At 41.4% G+C, this 25,783-nt stretch overlaps 1 protein-coding gene across 1 annotated transcript in view; it reads right to left on the reverse strand.

Moving 5' to 3' along the window:
- The window catches only part of PIP5K1B (phosphatidylinositol-4-phosphate 5-kinase type 1 beta), an 82,906-nt gene that overhangs the window by 55,411 nt on the left and 1,712 nt on the right, over window positions 1-25,783 (reverse strand). The window contains exon 3 of the mRNA XM_086479449.1: window positions 7,370-7,500. Coding sequence (XP_086335575.1) covers window positions 7,370-7,500 — 131 coding nt within the window. The remainder of the gene's footprint in view (window positions 1-7,369; window positions 7,501-25,783) is intronic.

The following is a 25,783-nucleotide window of genomic DNA, read 5'->3' on the forward strand; positions in this document are numbered from 1 at the left end:
TCACCTTCCACTCTTATTATCTCTTGAGAGAATGTATTTCATGGTTTCTCACACATTTTCTTGGCTCATTTTAACAAGCGCGTTTCACTCTGGCTGGATTAAAGTATATGTGCGGAGCATTACATGTAACAATCTTTAATCTGTCTAGGGATGGGATGATTACGTCTTCGAAGCTGAACAAGAAAATGCCCGTGATCTGTTGACAAAAAACTTAATCTGCAAAATGGAGCTTTGGTCGTAATAGAAACGCATTCTATAAAAAAAAGGAAGTAATCTTGTAATTTTCCACTCAGATAGTTTAGGGCACAGGTCTATCAGGAAAAAAAAAAAAAAAAAAAAAAAGAAAAGGAAAAATAAAGGCTTTTAATACCAGCTTTGATTCTGGCAATCTTGAGGAACTCAAGTCTCTGTATATGAGCTATGACAAGCAATATAGGCTTTGGGGAGACTAGGAAGCAATTGTAACTTATGAGGTATTTTAATAACCTTAGCTGTAAGACCACATGTCCTGGTTTGGCTGGGATAGAACCACAGCCCAGCCACGCTAGGCCAGCCATTAGCAGTTTCAAGCCAGCCAGGGCAGCTGACCTGGGTCAGGTGTAACCCATACCATAATGACACGTTCATTATAAAGGGGGATGGTTGGCTGAGGAGAGAGAGCTCCTACAGGGTAACTCCTGCTGGAGTTCCTCCTACTCCTCCTCTGCTTCTGCTGGGGACTACTCTGATGACAGCATATTGATTCAGCTAATTATTTTCTGTTTGTACTGGTGGTGGTTTCATTAAACCTGTTGTGCTTCCACCTACAGGTCTCTCCTTTTTCCTGATTACCCTCTCTGATTGGTGAGGGTTCATGGGGTGATAGAGCGACTGTTACGTTTAGCCCCAGGTACAGGCTAAACATAGACACCATACAAAAGCAGAAGATTAGTATGTAGCATATAAAAAGAGAGATTAAGCTTACTATGCAAATTTGCTTTAATACTTAAATTTTAGATTTTTTTTTTTTTAATCAAGCACAGATAGAAATGGCAGTACATCTGTCTGTGTCTTAGTAAATCCTGAGGGTTGATTTAAAGTGTAGGTGGTGCAATATCAAACTAAAAATGAACTAATTCTATTTTTAATGGATAGTGTCATGGCTTGCAAAAACTTTGCTAAACAAGGTACTCAGATATATTTCTTGGCAGCTTTTCTTTACTATGGCCTGATAGGATGTACTCAGGAGATAGGTGTGCTATCTGACAGAGCAGAAGAGGCTAGCCGCATTTCTTGGTTGCAATCCTTCATCACAGAGCAATGTTAATGGTCTGCAATGTAGCTGTTAGTGAAAAGTAGTCATGCTGTAGTTGTGGGCCATGTATATCCTTCTTCTATGTATTGTAAAAAGCGTGAAGAGAACACCTCAGTTCTCTTATGTGAAAGCAACTCCTTTTTAAATCTTAAAATCAATGCAAAACATCTAAAATTAAATGCTTCCAACATTAAAAACTGAGAGTATCCAATCTCAGTTTCACTGTACTTGGATAAAGCTGCTTTTTCACAATACATCAAAATGTGTTTAAACTCTACAAACTGTAACAAATAAATACATACTGACAGATAAGCTAGTGCTTTAGTGTATTCATTTCCTATATATCATTTCAGGAAAGTAGTTGTTTCCCACATGATGGAAGCAGGTATTATGGCTACCTGTACAAATAGGTGTGTGTTTGGTTTTTCATACTGTGAGATAAAGTCCAGTGGTAATATCCTTGTTTCTCACTGTATGTTCTCCTATACTTACGGTTAGTAAATGCTACCTGCAAGGCAGCTTTGAAATACAACTGTGAATAGTAAATATCCTCAAAACAAGTCAAGCCAATCATGACAGCTGAATATACAGACATTTTCTTAGGTTAATGATGATATGACTATTTCACAACCAACTGGAGATGCCATTAAAGCAAGGGATCTTGGAATACTTTAAAAATAGTTTGTCTACATAACCACGTACGTATCCAGGTTATCGCAGGTTTACCAAAAATTTAACAGCAATAGAAGTAGCTAAGACCAGAAATTAATAATGAACATGCTTTTGCTTTTGTTGCCATGGTATTCCCATTTCAAATACTACTTGTTTTGCAAACAAAACCAACTTCCTCCTATCTGTGCTATCACTTTACTCACAAACCATAAAAAGTGTGTCAGAACTTGTCATCCTGTGCATCTCTGCAACCAAAGCACCAAAGAAGAGCAGCAAAGCTTTATCAAAGGCTTCAGGCCACTTTCTTATCTGTCTTGTGAAACTGCTCAACTGAAAACAAATACAGTGGCTTAAATTACACAAGAGCTAAGTGCTAGTGTGAACATTTGAGTACTATTCACACTGAGCCTGCAGAGCATTCTATACTTCTTTAATTACAAGGACACTACTTAGCCTATCAGGTGACCTATGATGCAGGTTTGGTACAAAGCTATTTCCAAGGGCAAGTGTCAGTTTGCCTCATTTTTCTAAATCAGTCCACAAAAACATACCAGAAAAGAGTACACTTCAATTTTAGATGTAGGGTAAAACCCAGACTGGTTAAAATACATCCAAAGTTTTACTTTTCTTAGTACTTTTCACTACTTATTTGGGCTGTCATCCAAATGCCGTATTAAGCTGTTGACATTAAATAGCAAAAAGCACTGAATAATCTTTCATTAGCATCACAAGAAAGCAATTTGTAACTAAATCAGTTCACTGTACAGACAACTGTAGCTGCAGGGTGCATACAGGTCAACAGCATCTAACAGGCTTTCTAGTTAAATTAGAAACCATAGCAAGTGTTCTCAATCTGCAGGGTCTAGGCCCTGAAAATAAAGCGTATTAGCAAGGGAAGCGCACGAGACTGATCACCATCTTGCTGCAAAAAGGTCAAACCCACAGCTGTGCTTAGCAGCAGCCTCCATCTAAGAAAACAAAAAGAGATGGAGCCTGAAACACACTGCCTTGTTCCAAATGCTCCGCATTTCTGAAACTGCATACAACTGACTACCCAAAGTTAGCTGAGAGAATGGAGCAGCTTCTGTTCGGCTTGTCAAGCATCACCATAGAAAATGTGTGTGTCTAAGTACACTTAGTACGTGTCTGCTGGAAGAGCTTAGCAAGCTGCCCATATTGCCAGCTCACAGGCAGCTGCATGGCCCCATGGCCCAGCAACCAGTTTGAGCCACCTTTGCCTGACACAGCTAGGCTCATTAGCTCAGCAACGAGCCTTTCTAACTACAGCCACACTACTTGGAGCCAGCTCCACACTTGAATCAGACAGCTGTTGAAACATTGCTGTAGCTGTATTGCACAAATGACTGATTTGGGAGACAAAATGTGCCATCCAGAAATGAATAGATTCCAACCAAGGAAGTCAGAGGCACAAGCAGAACGCAGGAAGGGGAGAAGAGGGGAGAATATGCCCCACACAGCTGAGTCACAGGGCAGAGCATAGAGAGCACAGGCAAGATGCACAATCTTCCCACTGAACCCTCCAGCCGCTGCTGCAGCAGTACTAGCACCAAGCAAGCAACTCTGTTGCTGGATTTCCAAAGCAGCATTTAAAAGCCAGAAGAGAGGTTACTTGGAGTAGTTTCCCCTGTGGTTTCACCGTATTCAGGGCACTGGGCAGAGACTTCAGACACTGTATCTTCAGAATCAACCGGGTCACTGCAGACTGCATTTGATTCTCAGTCGAAGGAACCCATTTGCATAGTGCCATTTAAACTCAATCTGGACGGTGTTTCTCAATGAACTCCTTTCTAGCAGCCCTCAGTAACAGCTCACCTAGCTCCCAAAAGCAACATGTTACAAACTCCTGAGCAGCTTGAAGAGAAAGGGACAAAGGGGATGCCACAATGTGAAGCAGAAAGTGACAAAGACACTTTTCCACCCCCTCCACCACTACAATATACAAATGAAAGCAAGCACCTTTGCAATTCAAATACACCCACTGTACAGAGATACCTGTACTTCACTCAAAGTCACTTCCTGAAATAAATATCTGCATGAATGTGGGCTAAACTCTGACCAATTTAATCCAGTTACAAAATAGCTCCGGGCCAGGCGTAACCTGCAATCCATGAAGTTACTCCTGATTTACATCAGTAGTTCCCACAATAAGCAAGGCAGTTATGATCAGGTCTGAACTGACCGCTTTTTTTTCCTGGCATTTTTCTCCCTGCTTTGTGAATCCTGAACACCGCTGGAAGTGTTTTGCTATGGATACCAAAGCTGAGGTACAGGCAGTGTTGAGGTTCACTTCAGGGGCTGAGAGAGATATAGAGGCTACTGATCTTCTGCAACTGAAAAAAATTATGAACAACTTGACTACTTTCCCCTAACAGTAAAAGGGCACAGATAACGCTAGTTTGCTTGCTGGCATGCAGGCTGCTGTTTCATTGCATTTCTACCAGCTCAGGTCTATTTTATCACTGTCACCATAACAGCAATCCTGTTGCTGTCAAAGCAGTAGGTATGCTCTGCAAAACAGCTGTCCTCTCAGCTTGCTGCCAGACCGGGATGAGGCAAGATGGACATGGGGAAAACATGGGAGGAAATTGGAGCAGGACAGCTTGCAAAGAGGCAGGTAACTGTGAATAGGGCACAACGAAGGGGAAGTTCAGCTAATAGCCTGCTTGGAATTGCAGCTGAATTATGTGTACTCAAAACAAGTGGAAAAATGCTGCTCCTTGCTTGGTAAACGCCTGTTTTCAGCACCACACTTGCTGCACTGTCAGGTTTTCCTCCAGCTGTGGACATCTGGCAAAAAGCTTACTTAACTTCGGTTTGCTCCGGGGTGCTTCCAGGTAGAGGTCAGCCCACTAGACCTGCTAGTGTAGCTAATTTCGACTAATTGCCTTCAAGCCAGACCAATCCAACAGGGGAAGAAAAAAAACTAATTAATGACTTTTAACAATGCTGCCTTCACCTGTAGGTACCACCCTAGGAAAAAGTGAAGAGTAGCTGAGGTGCTCCTTGGGTGTGCAGCCCTGTCTGGAAAGAACATACAACCTTAGCTTTTTACCTCTAACTAGAGTAACAAAGCCACCTATAGATATGACTCAGGAACGATCCACATAATGCCATCATAAAAGACTCAATGTCCCAACACCTTCAACCAGCAAGAAAGAAGCCTGTATCATTATCTGCAATCCCAAATTATTACAATTTATGCAAACTAATACCACTTTGGATTAGAAACCACCTTAGACAAATGAATGGACATGTTACATTGAGACACATGAAGGACTTGAAATTCGACATTTCTGTGCGTTAGCATAAAAAAATCAAGTGTCATGGTTTTAAAAGACCGCTATGGATAGCTGATTTTTAGTTTCACAGAGAAGCTTATCAGCAAGTGCTCTTTATAGAGAAGGTTATCAGCAAGTGCTCTTTATAAAGAGGCTCTTTGTTACAGTAAAGATGACTCACTATGTCATATACTCCTGCTTACTAGATAGCTGTGCACAAAAACCCCCAACTTATGCTGCTGTAGCCATTACTTTTATTTGTCTACTTTTCCTCATATAACATTTATTTATTTACTTATAGGAAACTGTCCAGAAAGGTGCTACTAAAGCTTTTATAATAAATTTTATGTTACTGCAAGCAGATTATTCCTTCTGCCTTTGTTTTCTTTTTAAGCCAGAAGAGATTTCTGCTAGGTCTCCCTTAAAACCAACATAAAACAGGGAAATCTCATTTCTGAGTGTACATGCATGTAAGTTCCACAGGAGAGAAGACATATGCAATGCTATGGCCTACAAACCATTTTATTTTACTTGTTCCTTTAAAATTATGTTAAAAAAGACACAGATTAGATTTTTTTTCAAAACTGTGCTATGTCATAAAACAATTTTAGCATGTATGTTTCAATTCATTTCCATGAACAACAAAGCTGGTATCACAGCCAAACTACAGAAGACTGTATCACTGTCACAGTCACACAATTCACAAATACGAATGGCTCTCACTCCCTCTCACTCCATTTTTCAGACCAATAAACACTTTGTTACACGATACGCAAATTTCTAAGCTGTAATTTGGATTTTTTTAAGCAAACAAAATTTCGTGATTGCAGTGTATGAAAACACATGTACATAGTTAATTTTTCTATATTTAACTCATCTACAAGAGAAAGACTGCAATAATACGCAACAAACCTTAGAGTTAACACGAGAACAAGGATACGAATACCCTCAACTACTAGGAACTAAAGAATGTAAAGTAAAAGCTTCACTTCACATAAGAAATAAATTAAAGTTCCTTAAAGGAAGTATTCTTAAAGGATATCTCAGTTCAGAGGAAAACAGGAGTTGAATCAGGCAAATTTACATGACGAGAGATCAACTCCAAAGTGCCTGCAATTATTTTGTACCTTGTCAGTTTAACTTCTTTTTAGTGACATCAGTAATTTTTAAGGATTGTAAATTATCAGAAACAGTTTATGAAGTAGCATTCAAACTGCAAATGAACAAAACTTTTAAAAACCCACAGAAAGCATTCCCAAATTCAGGGAACACTGCATACATAGTGTGTCCTTATGGAAATGATGGGCACTACTGGTACTTAGCACTTCTAAGAACCCAGACAACACTGAACAGAGAAGTCATCCTGGTTTTGAATTATATTTTTCCTAAACCTGCTTCATCTATTCATAGCATATATATTGGGAAAGTTATATGGCACTGTACTTTAGCTTCTGAACTCCCAAAATGAATATGACCTTGATTTCTCTCATCAGCACAACTCCGCTATTACAAACTCTATACCATCAAGTTGGCAGTGCAAGCTGAGGTGGACAAATGCAAAGCAGTAATGGTGTACAACCTGTAGTCAGTTAGTAAGAGCGGAGCCTCGTCACAGGCTAAAGTCCTGGCTAGAACTTTATAGTGTAATGTAAATTCTTTTATTACTCTTAACACTGCAGGACTTGAAGTTTCATAAATTATGACAACACCTCAACACAACACATCAACAAAACGGAGAGTATTATTCTCCATTTTTAGAAGCTAAACAAACATGTGAATGTTGGACACAATACTTAAGTGCATATAGATCCACAAATCACTTCTAATTGTAATTAACAGCTCCTTTACTTGAAAGTGTCACAGTTACTTTTCTTCTCTAGAACTGACAAGTCTCAAATCTTCAGCTGAAGTGTGATCTTCCGAGTTTTCTCCCTACCTTCATTTTCAACGACAACATGAAGACAAGATAATTTTCAAGTTCTCATACATTAAAAACTCTAACCCCATTTCATCAGAACTGGAAAACAATCCTTGTTTGAAGTATCTAGTTAAGAGTTTGATTATAAAATTCTATTGAAAAGAAATAGAATAGGCTTGTCCTTACCTTGGTAGGAAGACACTTTCCACTACATAGAAGTCTTGCATAAGAACATCTCTGTCCGGTTTTGATGTAAGGTTTCCTACTGTGTATCCTATTCCCAGCTGGATAGCACCTTTAATAGCTGAGGATGCAGTCTGTGTAGAAAGTAAGAATTCAGGCATGAGTTTGCTAAAAATAAGTTTCTGTTCTTTATCAGTAACATTACATGCTAAACTCTTAATCATTTTTGTAATAACAATGCCACGTCGTCTTTACCTCCTAGACCTGAGAGAGATGACTGCCTTTTAATTAAAGGTTTTAAAAGAAACACTATGTTGTAGTAAAAGCTACAAAAATCAATTCTCTAGCTGCACAGACCGAGGCTTTTCAAATTGTCCAAATAATTTAGACATTGGGTTCTAACTCATCATAGAATACCAGGTTGGAAGAGACCTTAAGGATCATCTGGTCCAACCCTTCTTGGCAAAAGCACGGTGTAGACAAGATGGCCCAGCACCCTTTCCAGCCAAATCTTAAAAGTGTCCAATGTTGGGGAATCCACCACTTCCCTGGGGAGATTATTCCAATGGCTGATTGTTCTTATTGTAAAAAATTTTCCTCTGGTGTCCAATCAGAACCCCAGGGGTAAGATGTACCCATTACCCATCATCTTTTCCATGTGACTCCTTGTAAAAAGGAGTAACCATTTTCTTGATAGCCACCGTTTAAACACTGGAACATGGTGATAAGGTCTCCCCTAAGCCTTCTTTTCTCAAGGCTGAACAAAGACAGTTCTCTCAGCCTTTCCTCAAAGGCTTCCCAGGCCTTGATCATCTTTGTGGCCCTTTTCTGGACCCTCTCCAGCCTGGCCACATCTTTTTTGTATAGAAGGGCCCAAAACTGAACACAGTATTCCAGGTGTGGCCTGGCAAGCACTGAGTAGAGTAGGATAATGTGTTCTTTATCTCTGCTGGTTATGCCCTTGTTGATGCAACCCAGCATCATGTTGACCTTCTTTGTCACAGCAGCACACTGTTTACTGATATTGAGCTTGTTGTCCACCAGGACCTCCAGGTCCCTTTCCACAGAGCTGCTCCCCAGACAGGTAGATCCCAGCCTGTGCTGCATTCCTGGACTATGTTTTCCCAGGTTTGCATGCAGACCTTGCATTTGCCTGTGTTGAAGTTCATAACGTTCTTGTTAGCCCACCCTTCCAGCCTACCCAGGCCTTCCTGCAGGGTGGCTCTCCCTTCCAAAGTGCCCGCTTCCCCACTCAGTTTGGTATCACGGACAAACTTCATCAGGGTACACTTGATCCCATCATCCAGATCACTTATGAAGATATTAAACAGTGTTGGGCCCAACACCAGTCCCTGGGGGATCCCACATGTGACAGGTTCCCGGTTTGAAAAGGAACTGTCTACCAGCACCCTCTGGGTGCGGCCTGTCAGCCAGTTCCCCACCCACTGCACAGACCACTTGTCTAGACTGTAACACATCAGTTTCTCTATCAGAGGAGGCTGTGGGAAACTGTATCAAAAACCTTGGAGAAATCCAGGTAGACAACGTCCACTGCTCACCTCACATCAACCGAGCAGGCTACTTTATTGTAGAAAGAGATCGAGTTTGTCAAGCACAATTTGCCTTTGGTGAATCCGTGCTGCCTTTTCCCAATCATGTGCTCCATTTGACTTGTGAACGCCCCCAGGATGATTTCTTCCAAAACTTTCCCAGGGACTGAAGTAAGACTAATGGGCCTATAATTTCCTAGATCCTCCTTTAAGCCCTTCTTGTAGATGGGGTGACATTAGCCTTTGTCCAGTCTTCTGGGATGTCTCCCGATCTCCATGACTTCTCAAAGATTATGGAGAGCGGCCTCACAATGTCAGCCAGCTCTCTTAACACCCTTGGGTACATATTGCCAGGGCGCATCAATTTGTAGGGGTCAAGCTGCAATAGTTCACATACCAACTCCTCCTTCATTGACAGTGCGTCTCTGTTTGCATCAACCTGGATTTTTGTTCCCAAGGCCTGGGGCCCAACAGTGCTGGTAAAGACAGAGATGAAGAAAGCGTTGAGAACCTCCGCCTTTTCAGCATAGTTGATGACTAATTTACCTCTCCTATTTAACAGTAGGCCAGTATCTTCCTTCTGTTTCTGCTTTTGGTTATGTACCGGAAGAACCCTTTCTTGTAGTTTTTGACATCTCTAGCCAATTTCAATTTGACCTGAGCTTTTGCTTTTCTAACTGCATCTCTGCACTCCCTGGCAATGCCCTTGTAGTTCTCAATGGGTATTCATCCGCTCTTCCATCTCTGGTACAGTTCTCTTCTGGTTTTGAGCAGACTCAGAAGCTCGCAGTTAAGCCAAGGGGGTCTCTTGCTCCACCTACTTCCCGTACCTTTAAAAGGGATGAACTGGTTTTTTGTTTCCAGGAGAGCACTCACTGGCTTTTTTATCCTCCATGAAGCTTCCCTCCCAACTGAGCTCTGAGCAAGCTGAAGGTTGCTCTTCCAAAATATAAAACATTTGTCGTAGTACTGACCTTCAGCGTGCTCAGCAGGATCCCACACTCCACAATATTGTGATCACTGCAGCCAAGTCTATCACTGACCGAGATATTACAAAGCAGGTTTTCTTGGTTTGCGAGTATCAAGTCCAGCAGCGCCTCATTCCTGGTGGCACATCTAACATTTGTATGAGGAATCAGTTCTCTACTTATTCCAGGAACTTGAGGGATGACATGTGAGCTGCTGTATTGTTCTACCAACAAATGTCTGCGTAGTTGAAGCCACCCATAAAAACAGGTTCTGCTGACCCAAAGCTTGCTTAAGTGACCCAAATATTGCTTCACTGGCCTTAATATCTCGGTTTGGAGGTGGGTAGCAGATGTCTACTGCAAGATCCCCCTTGGAGACAACCCCTCTGATCTTGACCCAGGGGCATTCAATAGGTCTTCCACAATCGCCATAGTTGAGTTCTATACATTCAAGCTTCTTCTTAACATAGAGCATGATGACTCCTTCCCTTCCTGTCTTTGTGAAACAGCCTATAGCCATCCATTGTGATCCCCTTAAGGCACTTTCAATCTAACTGGACATTCAAACTGCTTCAGGAGTTTGAAACAGCATGAATTATCTTCTGGAAAACACAGTCACAAATTGCAGTCGTACACGCATGCCAAGGCATCACAATGCAGGCTAATGGTTTAAATGCAGATTCTGGATACAAAAGTATTTATTAAGTTCTGCTTAACAGTCAGTGCAGGAGATGTATTAACTGGGGGGAATCCAGAGAGAAATGAAAGTGATGAGGAAAAAAAAAATCTCTCTATAAAAATCTATATGCACAGAGTGGAATGACTTAAATTCACTGAGCACGGCTTGCAGGGAAGAGAAGGGTTCAAAAGGGCAGCACCAAATTGTGATAGACACTGCATACATGTAAACTGAGACCATCTCTGAAACTTTCTCACACTGACCAGACAATCCTGCTGGGTGGATAAAAAAATGGCAGAGCTGAGTCAAAAGAAGAAATTAGTCAAGAAAGGAATTCTTAAGAAATTATGGAAAGAGTGAATAAAAAAAAAACTTTGGGAAGGGAAAGAAGGCTATCAGGAAGGTATTATCTTCCTTTAGCATGATGTATTTTCACTAGTTTGAAGATATCATTTTGGTGCCCGTTTTCAGATTTTACCTCCCGCCCACCAAACAAGCAAAAGACTGTATCTGTGGAAGCAAAGAACACCAGAAGTTTCATGGTCAGAACTGCTTCACCACTCAAAAATAATTCAGGAGTGGGAATTACATAAGAAAGGGTTCAGCTACACAAAACTACTCTTGTTATAGTTCTCATAACAGCATATGCTACAGTGACTGCTTATTTTTAGAAAAGACGGAGATGTGTAGCTCCTAAAATTAAGACTGCACACCAAGTAGAGCTTGCACTTGTGTAACAGTTTAGAACAGGCAACTTGTGGGAACAAACAACACCACCATTCTCAGACTGCTACTTTGACTATTAAAAAGATTTGGCTTTGTGTCATAAGAAGATTCACATTTTTCTTTCCTTGAAAGGCCTCTATTCATGAATGATTAATGCCCAACTAAAGCAGTAATTATGTAACTTTGATCAAACCAATACACATACAAATAGAGTTTCTGCTTTGTAGCTGGATGCCCATATTATTCACTGCCACAGCAAGGGACTATGTCTGAAAGAGCAGCAGATAGCACAGTACTACATTTTATTAATGAGAGAGGATAAACCATTCAAATAAAGAGACAAAAAAAACCCCAAGGCAAGTAACCTGGCAACACAATTTCAAGGGGAGAACTCTGGATCACCTTTCAAGCTCATAAAAAATTTATGTAGGCTTTCTGTAAACTCAAAAGAAGCCTTACAGTCTCTGGAGGACAGAATGTAAGGCCCTCTACTAGTATGGTGCAGACCTAACCTACAAGGTTACCTTCTTGTTAATTTCCACTCTTATTCAAGAGTGCCATTAGTAATCACCCATCATTTCTGCAGCAATCACAGCAATGGCTTTAACAGAAAAACAATGTTATGAAATCATTCAGGCTACTTTAACAGTAGTTTATCCCCTTAGCAAATGACAAGGTTTTTTTTCCACAAGCCTTAAACCGAAAACAAAACAAAACCTGGAATTTGTCTCAATACAAACACTTGTCTTGGTCTAACTTCTTTATTATTATCACTATTATTATTGTTATTGTTATTATGTGATTAGCTACGGAATCCAAGGAAGAGATAAAAAAAAGTGCTCCTCAAGCACTAGGGGGATTGATTAATCCATTTTATTGCTACAAAAATATATTGATTGGAATCTACAAATGCAAATGGAAAAATCGAACTTTCTCACACATTTTTCCTTACTTAAGCACTTCTTTTAATGCCCATGAAGGCAACAAAATCTAGTTTCAAACCTAAGCCCCTTATTTCTTTCAATTATTCTTGAATACTCTTCTGCTGCAGAGAAAGCAACACAATTCAGCAATCTTCCGTGCCATGAGCTCTCTCTTTTAGAGACTGAAATAAATTTTTCTTCCTATTAGCCCCATGCAGAGGTTCAGAAAGTGGCCGTGACTCCCATGTATCAGCTGTAACTGTACAGTGATTGTACAGTGACTCTTGGATCATTTAATCTATTATCAACACCTTCTGAAGCTCTAAGAAATGAAAGGATAAGACTGGACACGTTCCTGCGTGATCTACTCTAGGTGGTCCTGCTTTGGCAGAGGGGTTGGACTAGATGTTCTTTAGAGGTCCTTTCCAACCCCTAACATTCTGTGATCCTGTGATACTGTAATCAGCAGGATGAAACAACAACAAAGCTAATTGGATTTGTAGCAAATGGTACACACCGTGACACCTGTCTTTGCTACCTAAAGTAGCACAACAAAGCAAAAGTTTTGACATCCTCCTTTTGCTAATTAGGGCATCACTGTCTACTGCACGTGTGCCTTGGTGGTTTTTGTACCAACAATGAAGACAGAAACCCATAAAAATATTGCCAGTTTCAGACTAAACTACCTTTTATTGGCCCTGATACTGTGGATCCTAATGTGCCAGGCCATAATCTGTCCTCCTTGGCAACACATAGCAGCATAAACTTGAATGGGTTCAGGCACATGACCTCATCTCTCTCAGACCAGCCAAGGTCTTACTGACTTACACTAATCTTCACTTCTGATGCTACTGTTGAAAAGGACAGACCTGGTCTTTCTTCTCCAGCACCCCAAATCTATGCATTGGTACTCTTCCCACTGTGCCAGCAACAGTTTCTCTGTGTCCAACCAACCAGTTGCAAAACAGCTGATACAAGTTTTCAGCAGGATCTGTTCCCCGATTCACATAAGCACTAATGTCAGCCACCCAGCTGAATAAAAAAAATCACAACCCCACAGCATAAAATAACCTATATAGGACATGTGTTTGCCCTTCTACTGGCTGCAGGAGAACAAGTGAAGTCTGAAATAGTAAAAACCCTATCTCCTCAAAATTAATGCATCATCACCTCCTGAGCACATCTCAGTGGACACTGAATTTATGCTAGCTCAGTGTGCCATATGGCCAGCACACTCTTGTCTTGGTAGTGGGACCCCTGGATTTCTCTCCAACCCACAACCAGAGTGAACCAGGTTCATTCTAGGTTTTCAACAAACATTAGTTCAGGAGAGAAAAGCAAGACTTTGACAAAAATTCAGGTTAAACTGTACTTTATGTAGATGTGGACAAAAAAGCATGAAACTATATGATAAGTATCATGTAAATTACAATTCCTGCAGACATGCAAAGTGAGAAACTGCCCATTTCCTGTACTACTGCCCCAGAGTGCCAGTATTTCAAAGCAGGCAGGGACATTTCTCTTCCACCTACTACCAGTTGCCTGTTAAATGGGAACAGATCAGCAAAGGGAAGAGAGCTGCATTTCAGGAAGAGATGTACTGGGGACAAAGTGCTCCAGCAGAAGTCCCACAATTTCTAAACTGTTGAAACAAAAAGCCTCTCCACAGTTTTATCCTTGCATATAAAAGCTTAAATTGTCTTCATTCTGATGAAACATATATTTGCCCCTTTTTGTTAAAAGTAACTACATATTTTCTCTGTATTTGTTGTACGGCATTGCTAAAAGGTCTGTAGAGAGGAAATACTACATGCAGTCATAAAGCATAACAACAGGTTACAGGATGAAACCAGAATATAATACACAACACAGAGACAGATAGATATATGGAATATCTGCATCACCAATAAATATTCTAGCACTAGATGTGCTGTCTCATGAATTACTGTTCTCTACAGATGGGTCTTCCACTTGCTCTACATCACTCCAAGCTGAAATCCTTTTTCAGAGTAGCAAAATAAATGAGAACTTAAATCCTTTCAAATCAGGCATTAAGTTTGCGCACGATCCCACAAACATACTAAGTAGGATGTTAACATTGCTTTTCCCACAGATAACTGCTTTCAGGCTACTTCAGTAATATTTAAATTTGTTACTTTCATAAAAGAAAGGTGATAATCAGACATATGATTTATGTAAAGCCAGTTTACATTCAGATAACAAAGAATTCAACTGAAATGAAGTTATTTAACAACTATGCAAGTCAGGGACAAGGCTATTGAAAGGACTGGAAAAGTCTGTCCTTTAAAAAAAATGACAAAAAAATGCAGGAATGACAAAAATATAGGTACTATAGTTACAGAAAGTATATTATACATTGTTCAATAATTATTTCCATTAGTGTGAAGGTTGTAAACAGCTGGCAAACGTAACCAATCACTGATGTGATGGTAAAGGGTTGGTTCTGAGTACATAGTGCACAAAGACTTCATATATGGTAAATAGGTTTATTCTTTTAAACAAGTTTTCTTGTATTTTCTATATATATTTGTATGGGACTATTAATCATTTAACAAACTATGAGCAGTGAGGAACTGAGTAAGATACAGGTTTCATTTAACTTAATAGATGTTTCCCTCATTTCTCAATTCACAAAGTTATCTTCCCATTCTTCTTTTAACTCTCAATTGTTCTTTGCTAAGTCTGTATGCATTCCCCACAAGCAGCTCATGAAAAATGTAACTCTAACATTCTTGCCTCCTTTAAAAGTAGACATCCTAGGGATATCCTTTAGGACTGCATGGATTTAAACTTTGTCCTTGTTTATCTATTCTCTGTTTTTATAACACTTTTTATTACAGCTGAAGTTTGGCCTATGAACTTTCTGGGGCAACTTTCTGGTGATTCTTCCAGAAGACATCTGCCTTATTGCAGGTGCTGTAAAGCCATGGGGAAAAAACCAAACAACTCTGCCTCAGCAACTCCACCTCATGATCACTCTGTAAGGCAAGATGACGTTTGCTTATTTTCACCCTTTGTACTACTGTCATTCAAACAGGTTTTATAATCTGCCTAATGAAATGGTAGGGATGCATTGAGCAGAAGCCACCACTGATTAACATTGCTCTGCAGCCATGCTTCCTACAATGTAGCTGCCATTAGTTAATTTCTTTCTGCTATTTCTGCGGAGAAGGTTGCTCTCATCTCCTCCCACACCAGCCCACTCTGCTGCTTGGTGGGACTTAATGAACTGGACTGGTGTAGAATAGCCGCCTTCCTTCAGGCTGCATTCTCAATTCAGTTAAAAAAAAAAAAAAAGTGAAATCCATAGGGTCTCACTTGGTCAAAATGATTGAAGCCACACGGGTTAAGGCCAGATGTGAATTCTCAACTACAAGTAAGCATTTGTTCTTCAGTTATACTGGTTACCATAAGTACCAGGAGTCCACACATACTATCACTTCCAAGCAAACACAGATTTTCCAGACTCCTGAAAAGATACTAAACCTCCATAATTGTGTAAACCCTTAAGACAAACCACCTGAGGAGAGTGCCTGTGTATCTTCCTCAAACAACATTTAAAAAAGATCTCTTTGAACATTAGGAAGTTGCAGTTATATTCAAGATGTGTGTGTGGTTATTACCTATCCCATTGCTTCTCCACTAGAGTTCTCTAGTCTTTGAGCATCTGCTGTGCTTACAGTGCCATTGAAACTACACTTCTTGCAGTCGCTTCTGCTGAAGTTTCTGGAGGTGGCCACACCACCTCAGCATGCTTTCTGCAGCTGCCACATTTGAGCTATCAATTTCCTTTTACATTAAATCACAAGCAAGGATGTAAAGATCAACTTACTAGAAAATCCCACTGACTGAACTACTTTTACTGTTTCTCCACAACTTGTAACTGTGGGTCACTAAAGCCATGGTACTCCACTTTTCCTTCAGCTCACAGTTTTTCTCTCTATCAAATATTTTCTCAGCAGCTGCACCCATCACTAACATCTGGATCTTGCTGCTGGGAGTTGGTGGGGTCTGGGGGAAGTGAATGGCTATTACTACCTTGTTCTTTCATCCTGCAGAACAAAATTACCTTAGTGCTGCTAGTCTGCCTTGCAAGAAGCAGCTGTGACCTCCAGAGGAAAACTCTACCCAATGTTTTCTTATAATAAGGAAATCTATAACTCAAAACAACCAGAAAGACAGACAGGCATTTATTTGTATAATGTAGATGTAAATAGAAGTGGTCCCACAGACCTAGAAAAACAAAGGTCTGCAGCAAAGAGTAGAAATATCCACAGTGTACCTCTTTCAGAAAGCTGAAATTATACTGGTCTATGCTATGTTCTTTCACCACTCTTCTTCATACCCTAGAGCAATGCCTCAGTACAAACTAATGCAGCACTACATGCTGCTTTCTATAGTGGTGGCTGTGCTTTCTAAATTATAGACACCAATAGCTGTGCTATTAAAATATAAACAGCAGACCTTATCTTTTTCTGGCATACTATGCTGAATGCTAGCATAAATGCTAGATCATTAAATAAATGTAACTGATAATATGATCTTTTTTTTTCCCTCTTTATATAATTGCTGTTCAAAGTTGGTGAAAATAGTTTTCTTGTATTCTCTTTGAATACCTTTAACAACTTTGTCAGGATGCTCTCCCAGGAAACAGTTAAGACATCCACACATTAGATTCTTCCAGCTCAACTGCTATCAGAATGATTTTCTGACCCAAGTTGAATCTGATCTCCCTTCATTTTCCAAAATTGGATTCAGATGACTCTATGGCTCTCAATTCATTTTTCCTCCATTTCAAAACATTTATGCCTAAGTTTCAGAAGCAGCCATGAATCCAAGTGCTTTGACTGTTCTCTCAATCTCTCTGAGAAAAAGAATTTGAGACCCATAATTTTGGTAGTAGCTATCGCTCCAGGCAAAGGCACTAAAGGCAGTCATTTCAGTATCTTTGCAGGTGTACAAAGTGCTCAAAAGACTGTCATTGAAAACATAGGTCCGAGTGTAGCAAGAACTCCAGTAGTGAAGTTTCAATGTCTGCAAGAATAAGCACCCTACACGCAGACATTAGATGCAAGGCATAAGCCAATGCCAAAAGCAATGCAGCAATGCTACTTGTACATGTTTGCAAGATCTAACAATAGGTAGCTGGTTTCCTTTACTCAGGCAAATTCCCCTTGCTCCTGGGCAAAGTGACTCGCACTTATGATACAGGTTCCATAAAGTGCTTGTAAGATGCTAAGCAGAAGACCCGCAAGATATGTAATAATGAGAAACAAAGTCTAATTGTATACATGTGTGGCAGCCTTCAGATTATAAATAGAGATTTTGGTAATCTAGTAGCAGGTTTCCACAACAAGAGCACTATATGTATCTGCTTTGTTTTCTGGTGTGATTTTCTTCTACACACTTAATGTGCTTTGAGAGACCTGTCTGTGCCCCATTCTTGCGTATTAAGCATCAGGATCCTGCTGAAACCTGTTTTGTCAGGAAGCAGATTTAGGGACTACTGTGTGCTTGATGACACTGCAATGCAAAAGCTGCAGGTGTGTCAGCAGCTTCTCACAACAGTCTGCAAAATATCAGGAGGAAATGAAAAAAGTGGTTATTGCATACTCCAGATTTCAATGACAAAACTCATGGATATCCAAGAGAAGCTACAGTCTGGTGACTACATTTTGTTGCCAGGCTCCCTTGCTACTTTGCACAGGAACTTCAAGCATGAAATGGAACAAACAACCACAGTCTTTTTGATTTTTTCCATCTCTCTGTTTCTCTCTTTCTGGAAAAAAAAAACAAAACAACAAAACAACCCAAAACCAACACAACCAACCAAAAAACCCCCACCTTCAAAGAACTGGCCACATAATTTAAGATTTCTTTGATCTCAAAGTTATTTGAATCTTCTACCTTAAAAGCTGCATTGAACATATATATACGTGAAGTTCTTCTTCCATTAACTAAGTTCTTTGATTAGAGTGACTGAAATTTTTTAGGTGATACATTGTAAACTTAGCAACTTCTTGAAATGTACAGATAGAGAGAAAAACCAGGAGGAGTTTCAAAGATTATAATGCTTGTAGCAAATGACTGCAGCTGAACAGCCCAATAGACCCACCTTAAATAATACCATTTTAAAGTGAGGATATGCAAGGGAAGGTTGTCGTTTTAAAAACAAGTAAAAAAAGAAAACAAACAGAAAGTTGTGTTCCATCATCTGTCAAGGACTTTTACTAAATAACATTAGACAATTAAAAGCCAGAAGAGCATTTCTATCAGATTGCAGTGGCAGAAAAATGAAAAGCTAATTCATAACCCCAAATAATTAGAATTGAATGAAGAAGCATGATTCATAACAGAAACCGTGCCACTGTCTCAGTCTAGTTAGACATTTCAGAGTCTGAAAGGATGTTGTAGCAATGCTCGTGCAAGGCCTTGTACAAGGTTTTAGTAATGTAAGACATTTTCTTGGAGCTCCAAGGTCTTTCATGCAGCTGGCAAGTCAGATTTTCTTCTGCCAGGGAAGTGGGTCGAAACTTGACTATTGTAGGAAATTGAAGAAATGCAGATTTATTTAATTCAGGTAAAGAGTTACCTACCTCTATTTTAGCTGAGCTAAATAAAATCATAAAGAAAATATTGAAAGAATCTAAAGTCCCAAAAATGCAGTTGATAGGCTCTACAGACTAGTTTTTATTCTGGAAAGCTTTAGCCCAGATTAAGTCAGAGATCGTCTCCTGGACAAAGTTTGCTTTTACCCGACTGAGGTGAACTTAAAAACAATGAAAAACAATCATTACTACAGATGTTTGTAATATATGGGTAGCTCTTACAACTAATCTACATAGATTCAGGACACGCTTGGAACATATGGCTACTGTACAGCAAAGATACTAGAGGTCAGAAATAAATTTCTCCATTATAAACCAGATTCATTTTACCCCCAGGATGAACAGGTAAGTAATCCCTTTGGGAACTCTCCCAAGGCCAAACTGCACTAGAGTTAGAGCAGGCCAACATACACTGATCATACACACAGAAAAAGGACACGCACATTTTGAGGACTGACCATTTTCACCAGTGAATGATTCAGGTGCTTTTTCTTAGCACAGAGCTATAAACTAATTTATCACAGCTAACTAGTCCTCAGAGATGAAATGCACTAGATGAGAACATCACTCTCAGCAGTGCACACCCTGACAGCATGCAAAAAGCAGAAATTACAGAATGAAGAAGAGACAAGAGATGAGGGAGTGGATTAAGGAGTCTTTAGTTCCCATTCATTCTGCATCTGCTGCAGCAACTGAGTCCCACATCACTAGGTGCAGCTGCAGCTGTATGTCCTTTCCACATTAAACAGACCAGACCAGCAGCTACTCAAAGCAGTATCTATACAATCCACTCCAGTCTTAAGAAGTAATGGGGAGTGAACCACAAGGAAAAAGTATGTGAAGGTTTTCTACATGCTCCAGTGGAAAATGGTTTTTCTTCAGCTGTTAGAAATAACTTGTTTTCTGATGGAAATGTGTTTTAGTAAGCCATCTGAGGGAGATAGATTGGTGGAGCCACACCCTACCACCCATGAGGCAAAGGCAGCAGATGGTGGCTCCACAAGAAGTAGAGGACCCCTTGCCCTCTTGCCACCAGGCAGAAGGAGGGGACCGGAAATAGGTCCCTGCTCAGGGTGGCAGGCAAATCCTCTCCCAGCCTCCCTCACCTACTGAGTTGCCCCTACACAGCACATATGGGGCTCTAGAACTTAAGGACCAGGCAGATGAGGAGGTAGATGAAGGCCCATCCGGGGAGTTGCCTAGGGAGGGTCAGTCAGTCCCACACACTGTGACTGCCTCTGTTAAGAAAAAGAGCAGGGTAACTGTCGCAGGTGGTTCCCTTCTGAGGGGAACGGCAGGTCCAATATGCCAACCAGACCCAACCCACAGGGAAGTCTGCTGCCTCCCTGGGGCCCGGGTTAGAGGTGTTACCAGGAAACTCCCTGGTCTGGTACAGCTCTCTGATTACTACCCACTACGGGTTATGCAGGTTGGTAGCGATGAGGTTGCAGAGAGAAGTCCAAAGGCCATCAGAAGGCACTTTAGGGCACTGGGGCAATTGCCCAAAGGATCAGGAGCACAGGTTGTGTTTTTCTCAATCCCTTCAGTGGCAGGCAAGAATACTGAAAGGAACAGGAAAACACACCTGATTAACAGGTGGCTCAGAGGATGGTGTTATCAGTGGAATTTTGGTTTTTATGATCTTGGGGAGGTTCACACAGTGCCAGGCCCGATGGTGACAGACAGAGTTTGGCTTTCTAGAAACGGGAAAAAGGATTCTTGTGTATGAGTTGGCCAGTTATAGAAAAGGCTTGAAACTAGATTCGAAATGGGAGGGGGACAAAACAAGGCCCACCAGTGACGGACCTAAGAGTGGCAGGCCGATTGTGTGAAATCGATAGCCCAGCTCAAGTGCATCTACACCAATGCATGCAGAATGGGCAACAAACAGGAGGAGCTGGAAGCCACTGTGCAGCAGGATAGCTATGACTTCGTTGCCATCACAGAAACATGGTGGTCACAGAAACATGGTGGGACAACTCTCATGACTGGAGTGCTGCAATGGATGGCTGTAAGCTCTTCAGAAGGGATAGACAAGGAAGGAGAGGCGGTGGGGTGGCTTTATGCGTTAGGGAGTGTTTTGATTGTGTAGAGACTAATGATTATGAGGACAAGGCCAAGTGCTTATGGGTAAAGAGGAGGGGGAAGGCCAATGAGGCAGATATCCTGCTGGGAGTCTGTTATAGACCACCCAACCAGGAGGAAGAGGTAGATGAGTCATTCTACAAGCAGCTGGCAGAAGTCTCGCTATTGTTAGCCCTTGTCCTCATGGGGACAGAAAACTTACCACACATCTTCTGGAAATACAACACAGCAGAGAAAACAGTCCAGGAGGTTCCTGGAGTGTGTGGAAAAGAACTTCCTGACACAGCTGGTGAGGAAGCCTACCAGGGGAGGTGCCTCACTTGATCTACTGTTTATGAACAGAGAAGGACTGGTAGTAAATGTGGTGGTCGGAGGCCATCTTGGGCTTAGCAACCATGAAATGATAGAGTTCTCTACTCTTGGTCAAGTTAGAATGAGAGTCAGCCATACCACAACCATGCACTTCTGGAGGGCTGACTTTGGGCTGTGCAGGACACTGATTGAGAGAGTCTCTTGGGAGGCAGTCCTGAAGGGCAAAAGGGTCCAGGAAGGCTGGACATTCTTCAAGAAGGAAGTCCTAAAGGCGCAGGAGCAGGCTGTCCCCATGTGCTGGAAGATGAACCTGAGGGGAATATGACCTGTCTGGTTGAACAGGGAGCTTCTGCTGGAACTCAGGGAAAAAAGGAGGGTTTCTTACTCTTGGAAGAAAGGGCAGGTAACTCAATAACAGTATAGGGATCTTGTTAGGTCATGCAGTGGGAAAATTAGAGAAGCAAAAGCCCAGCTAGAACTCAGGCTGGCCACTGCCATGACAGACAACAAAAAGTGTTTCTACAAACACATTAACAACAAAAAGAGAGCTGAGGAGAATCTCCATCCTCTATTGGATGCGGAGGGGAACTTTGTCACCAAGGATGAGGAAAAGGCTGAGGTACTTAATGCTGTCTTTGCCTCAGTCTTTAGTAGTCAGACAAGCTATTAGCAAGGTAATCAGCCCCCTGAGTTGGAAGACAGGGACCAAGAGCAAAATAAAACCCCACAACTCAGGAGGAAGCAGTTAATGACCTGCTTTGCCACCTGGATATCCACAAGTCTATGGGGCCAGATGGGATCCACCCGAGGGAGCTGGCGGAGGAGTTGGCCAAACCACTCTCCATCATTTATCATAAGTCCTGGTCAACAGGGGAGGACCCAGACAACTGGAGGCTTTCCAGTGTGACACCCATCTACAAGAAGGGTCGGAAGGAGGATCTGGGGGACTACAGGCCAGTCAGCCTGACCTCAGTACTGGGGAAGATATGGAGTGGTTCATCTTGAGGGTGCTCACATGGCATGTGCAGGGCAACCAGGGACTCAGGCCCAGACAGCATGGGTTCATGAAGGGCAGGTCCTGCTTAACCAACCTGATCTTCTTCTATGACCAGGTGACCCACCTAGCCGATGAGGGGAAGGCTGTGGATGTCATGTATCTGGACTTTAGTAAAGCCTTTGACACAGTCATCCATGGCATTCTCCTAGGAAAGCTGGTGGCTCATGGCCTAGACAGGTGCACTCTAAGCTGGGTTAAAAACTGTCTGAATGGCTGAGCACAGAGAGTTGTGGTGGATGGAGTTAAATCCAGCTGGTGGCTGGTCACAAGCAGTGTCCCCCAGGGCTCAGTATTGGGACCGGTCTTGTTTAACATCTCTATCAATGATCTGGATGAGGGGATTGAGTGCTCCTTCAGTAAGTTTGCAGATGACACTGAATTGGGTGGGAGCGTTGATCTGGTTGAGGGTAGGAAGGCTCTGCAGAGGGATCTGGACAGGCTGGATCGATGGGCTGAGGTCAATTGTATGAGGTTCAACAAGGCCAAGCGCCGAATCCTGCACTTAGGTCACAACAACCCCACGCAGCGCTACAGGCTTGGGGGTGAGTCGCTGGAAAGCTGCCTGGTGGAAAAGGGCCTGGGGATGCTGGTTGACAGCCGGCTGAACATGAGCCCCCAGTGTGCCCAGGTGGCCAAGAAGGCCAACAGCATCCTGGCCTGTATCAGAAATGGTGTGGCCAGCAGGAGTAGGGAGGTGATTGTGCTCCTGTACTGGGCGATCATGAGGCCGCACCTCGAATGCTGGGTGCAGTTTTGGGCCCCACAAGAAAGACATTGAGGTGCTGGAGTGTGCCCAGAGAAGGGCAACAAAGCTCGTGAAGGGTCTGGAGAACAGGTCTGATGAGGAGCAGCTGAGGGAACTGGGGTTGTTTACTCCGGAGAAAAGGAGGCTGAGGGGAGACCTTACCACTCTCTACAACTACCTGAAAGGAGGTTGTAGTGAGGTGGGTGTCGGTCTCTTCTCCCAAGTAACAAATGATAAGACAAGAAGAAATGGCCTCAAGTTGCACCAGGGGAAGTTTAGATTGGACATTAGGAAAAATTGCTTTACTGGAAGAGTGGTCAAACATTGGAACAGGCTGCCCCGGGAAGTGGTGCAGTCACCATCCCTGGAGGTGTTCAAAAAACATGTTGATGTAGCACTTTAACATGGTTTAGTGGGCATGGTAGTATTAGGTCAACAGTTGGACTTGATGATCTTAGAGGTCTATTCCAACCTAATGATTCTATGATCACTCATGTCTATATCAGTGGGACAGATTGTATTGGTCGAGGTAAGAAGTTTCATTTACACTAGATAAAGAACACCTTTAACACCAAGACCAAAATACTAATTTTTTACACTAGCATGAAATAGATAGATTAAAAAAAAAAATCAAATATTTGCAATTATTTTCTCTAATTTTCCCCCAGGTTTCTCTTATGAGACAATTCACAGTTCTTAATAAGGGATATTTACTTCTCCAGATGAAGCAACAGAAACTTTGCTTAATATATATTGATTAGTTAGGTTTATTTCTCACTGGATCTGGCAAAAGGAAAACACCTCTAAAGCTGAGACATTTATTTAGTTTTCTCGTACGGGTCATCAGATTTTACATCACAAAGCAGATGTTCTCCATGCATCACTTTTCCTGTTTGTATGTAACATATATATATACACATATATATACACACACACATATATATATATATGTTATGTCTCTGAATATTTAGTCATATATATATATATGACTAAAGCTGCACAGACATAATCTTGTCATGCTATTATGAAAGATGCATGGACACAAGATCTAATTAAGCAAAATGCAAACTTCTTTAAAACAAAAGGCTCTTTTGGTTTTCAGATCAGATTGAGGATTGCTGTCCCTCACCTCTCACCCCATCCAAGGAACATGTAACCTTTCAGCAGGGCAGTATCAGTGCATCTCTTATCCCTAGAGTTTTCATTTTATTTTGGGCGTTATAGACATTCCAGTATGCATGTGCACATCATGTACTTTTTGCCACAAAGCGACTGCAGATCCTGAATCAGAAAGATCCTTCTCAATTGCTGGCAGAGGATAAAGAGCCACACTGGCATTTTGCTCTGTGAGAAGATAAAGAGCCCAAGGAAGATTTTAAAGTTAATACTAAAATACACAGCCCATGACAGAGTTCCCATTCCTATTACTGAGTCCTCATGTGGAACCAGGGGGCCCCACAACAGGAGATGATGGCAGGATGACATTAACTCTTCCCTCACTAATCTCTCTGCTTTGCAAGGGTGACCTTTCACCTGGGGTAGAGTTGAGACTGAAACTGTCACCACATTTCAGAATTATTACCTCCCAGAATTCTCACTAGAAATCCCTGGAATTACTCACATAAAACGACATTATGAAACTTTTCTAATGTCTGTGTTTCTGAACTACGTGCTAGTTACTCAGTTGTGCTTCCAGGTATACAATTGCTCTGTTGAAACCCTCCATACCCACATCTCATGACACAACTTCATTGGCTACCAGATCTTTTCAGGGGAGCACATCACCAGTAAGAACAGTGCAGGTCATAGATACACACCAGTATCATAGGTCCCATGTCACACAGTCCTTCATAAACTTACTCAGTCCCATCTTAACAGCAGTTATACAGCTGCCCTTGTGCTATACATAAGAGGTCAAAGCAGAGCAGAGTAAAAACCAGAACTGCCATAATTCAAGCCAAGGTACTGTCCTTTGCTTTTCTAAGCTGAACAGCACAAGCTTCTTCACCTCTATTATATTTAAAAAAAAAAAAAAAAAAAAAGTGGAAGTGAAGCTTCTGAGCAATGAGAACAGGTTAGCAAGCACAGTCTGACTTCAGAACTACATGAGTTATCTTGCCTAAAATGTTTCCACTGCAATCAAGGGCAGTGGTAGATGGTAAGGGGAACACGGAGTAGCTAAAAAAGTACTAGTCGAGGAAACAAGTTCTTCCCCAGACCAGATTTCTGGAGAAAGTGGCACAGAAGGTCACAAGACAGAACTGCAAGTATTTTCCAGCCAAACAAACCAAGTGCAACTATGCATGACTGGAGAACTGTAAATTCAATACCTATATAAAAGGGTAAGAAAAGTGATGTGGGCAATAAAAGACACATGGGTCTTAACTGTAAACAAGACTTCGACAGAGCAAGATCTCCTTGTGAAAGTTACCTAAAAATATGGAATTAGTGGTAAATGGCATGAAATGCCTCTACCAAACACAGGTCCTGCCAAGCTCACCCTGTAACCACCTTTCTAGACATACGCAGTTGATTCTTCTGGACTTATGTAAAAAATATGAAACATGTTACATAGAATATCTGAAGAAGATGAGATTTAAGAGAAAGTGCAAAGGTTGTAGAGAATTTGGCTTAAGAGGAGACACACAGTGTTAGAAGTGAAAGCATCAGGCAAAGACATGCTAGCAGTAAGCCCTGCATAGATAAATTGTGGCATAAGATAAAAGTACGACAACTGGTGGTT

Source organism: Leptosomus discolor, chromosome Z, assembly GCF_034619465.1.
Source record: "Leptosomus discolor isolate bLepDis1 chromosome Z, bLepDis1.hap2, whole genome shotgun sequence".
NCBI lineage: Eukaryota > Metazoa > Chordata > Aves > Leptosomiformes > Leptosomidae > Leptosomus > Leptosomus discolor.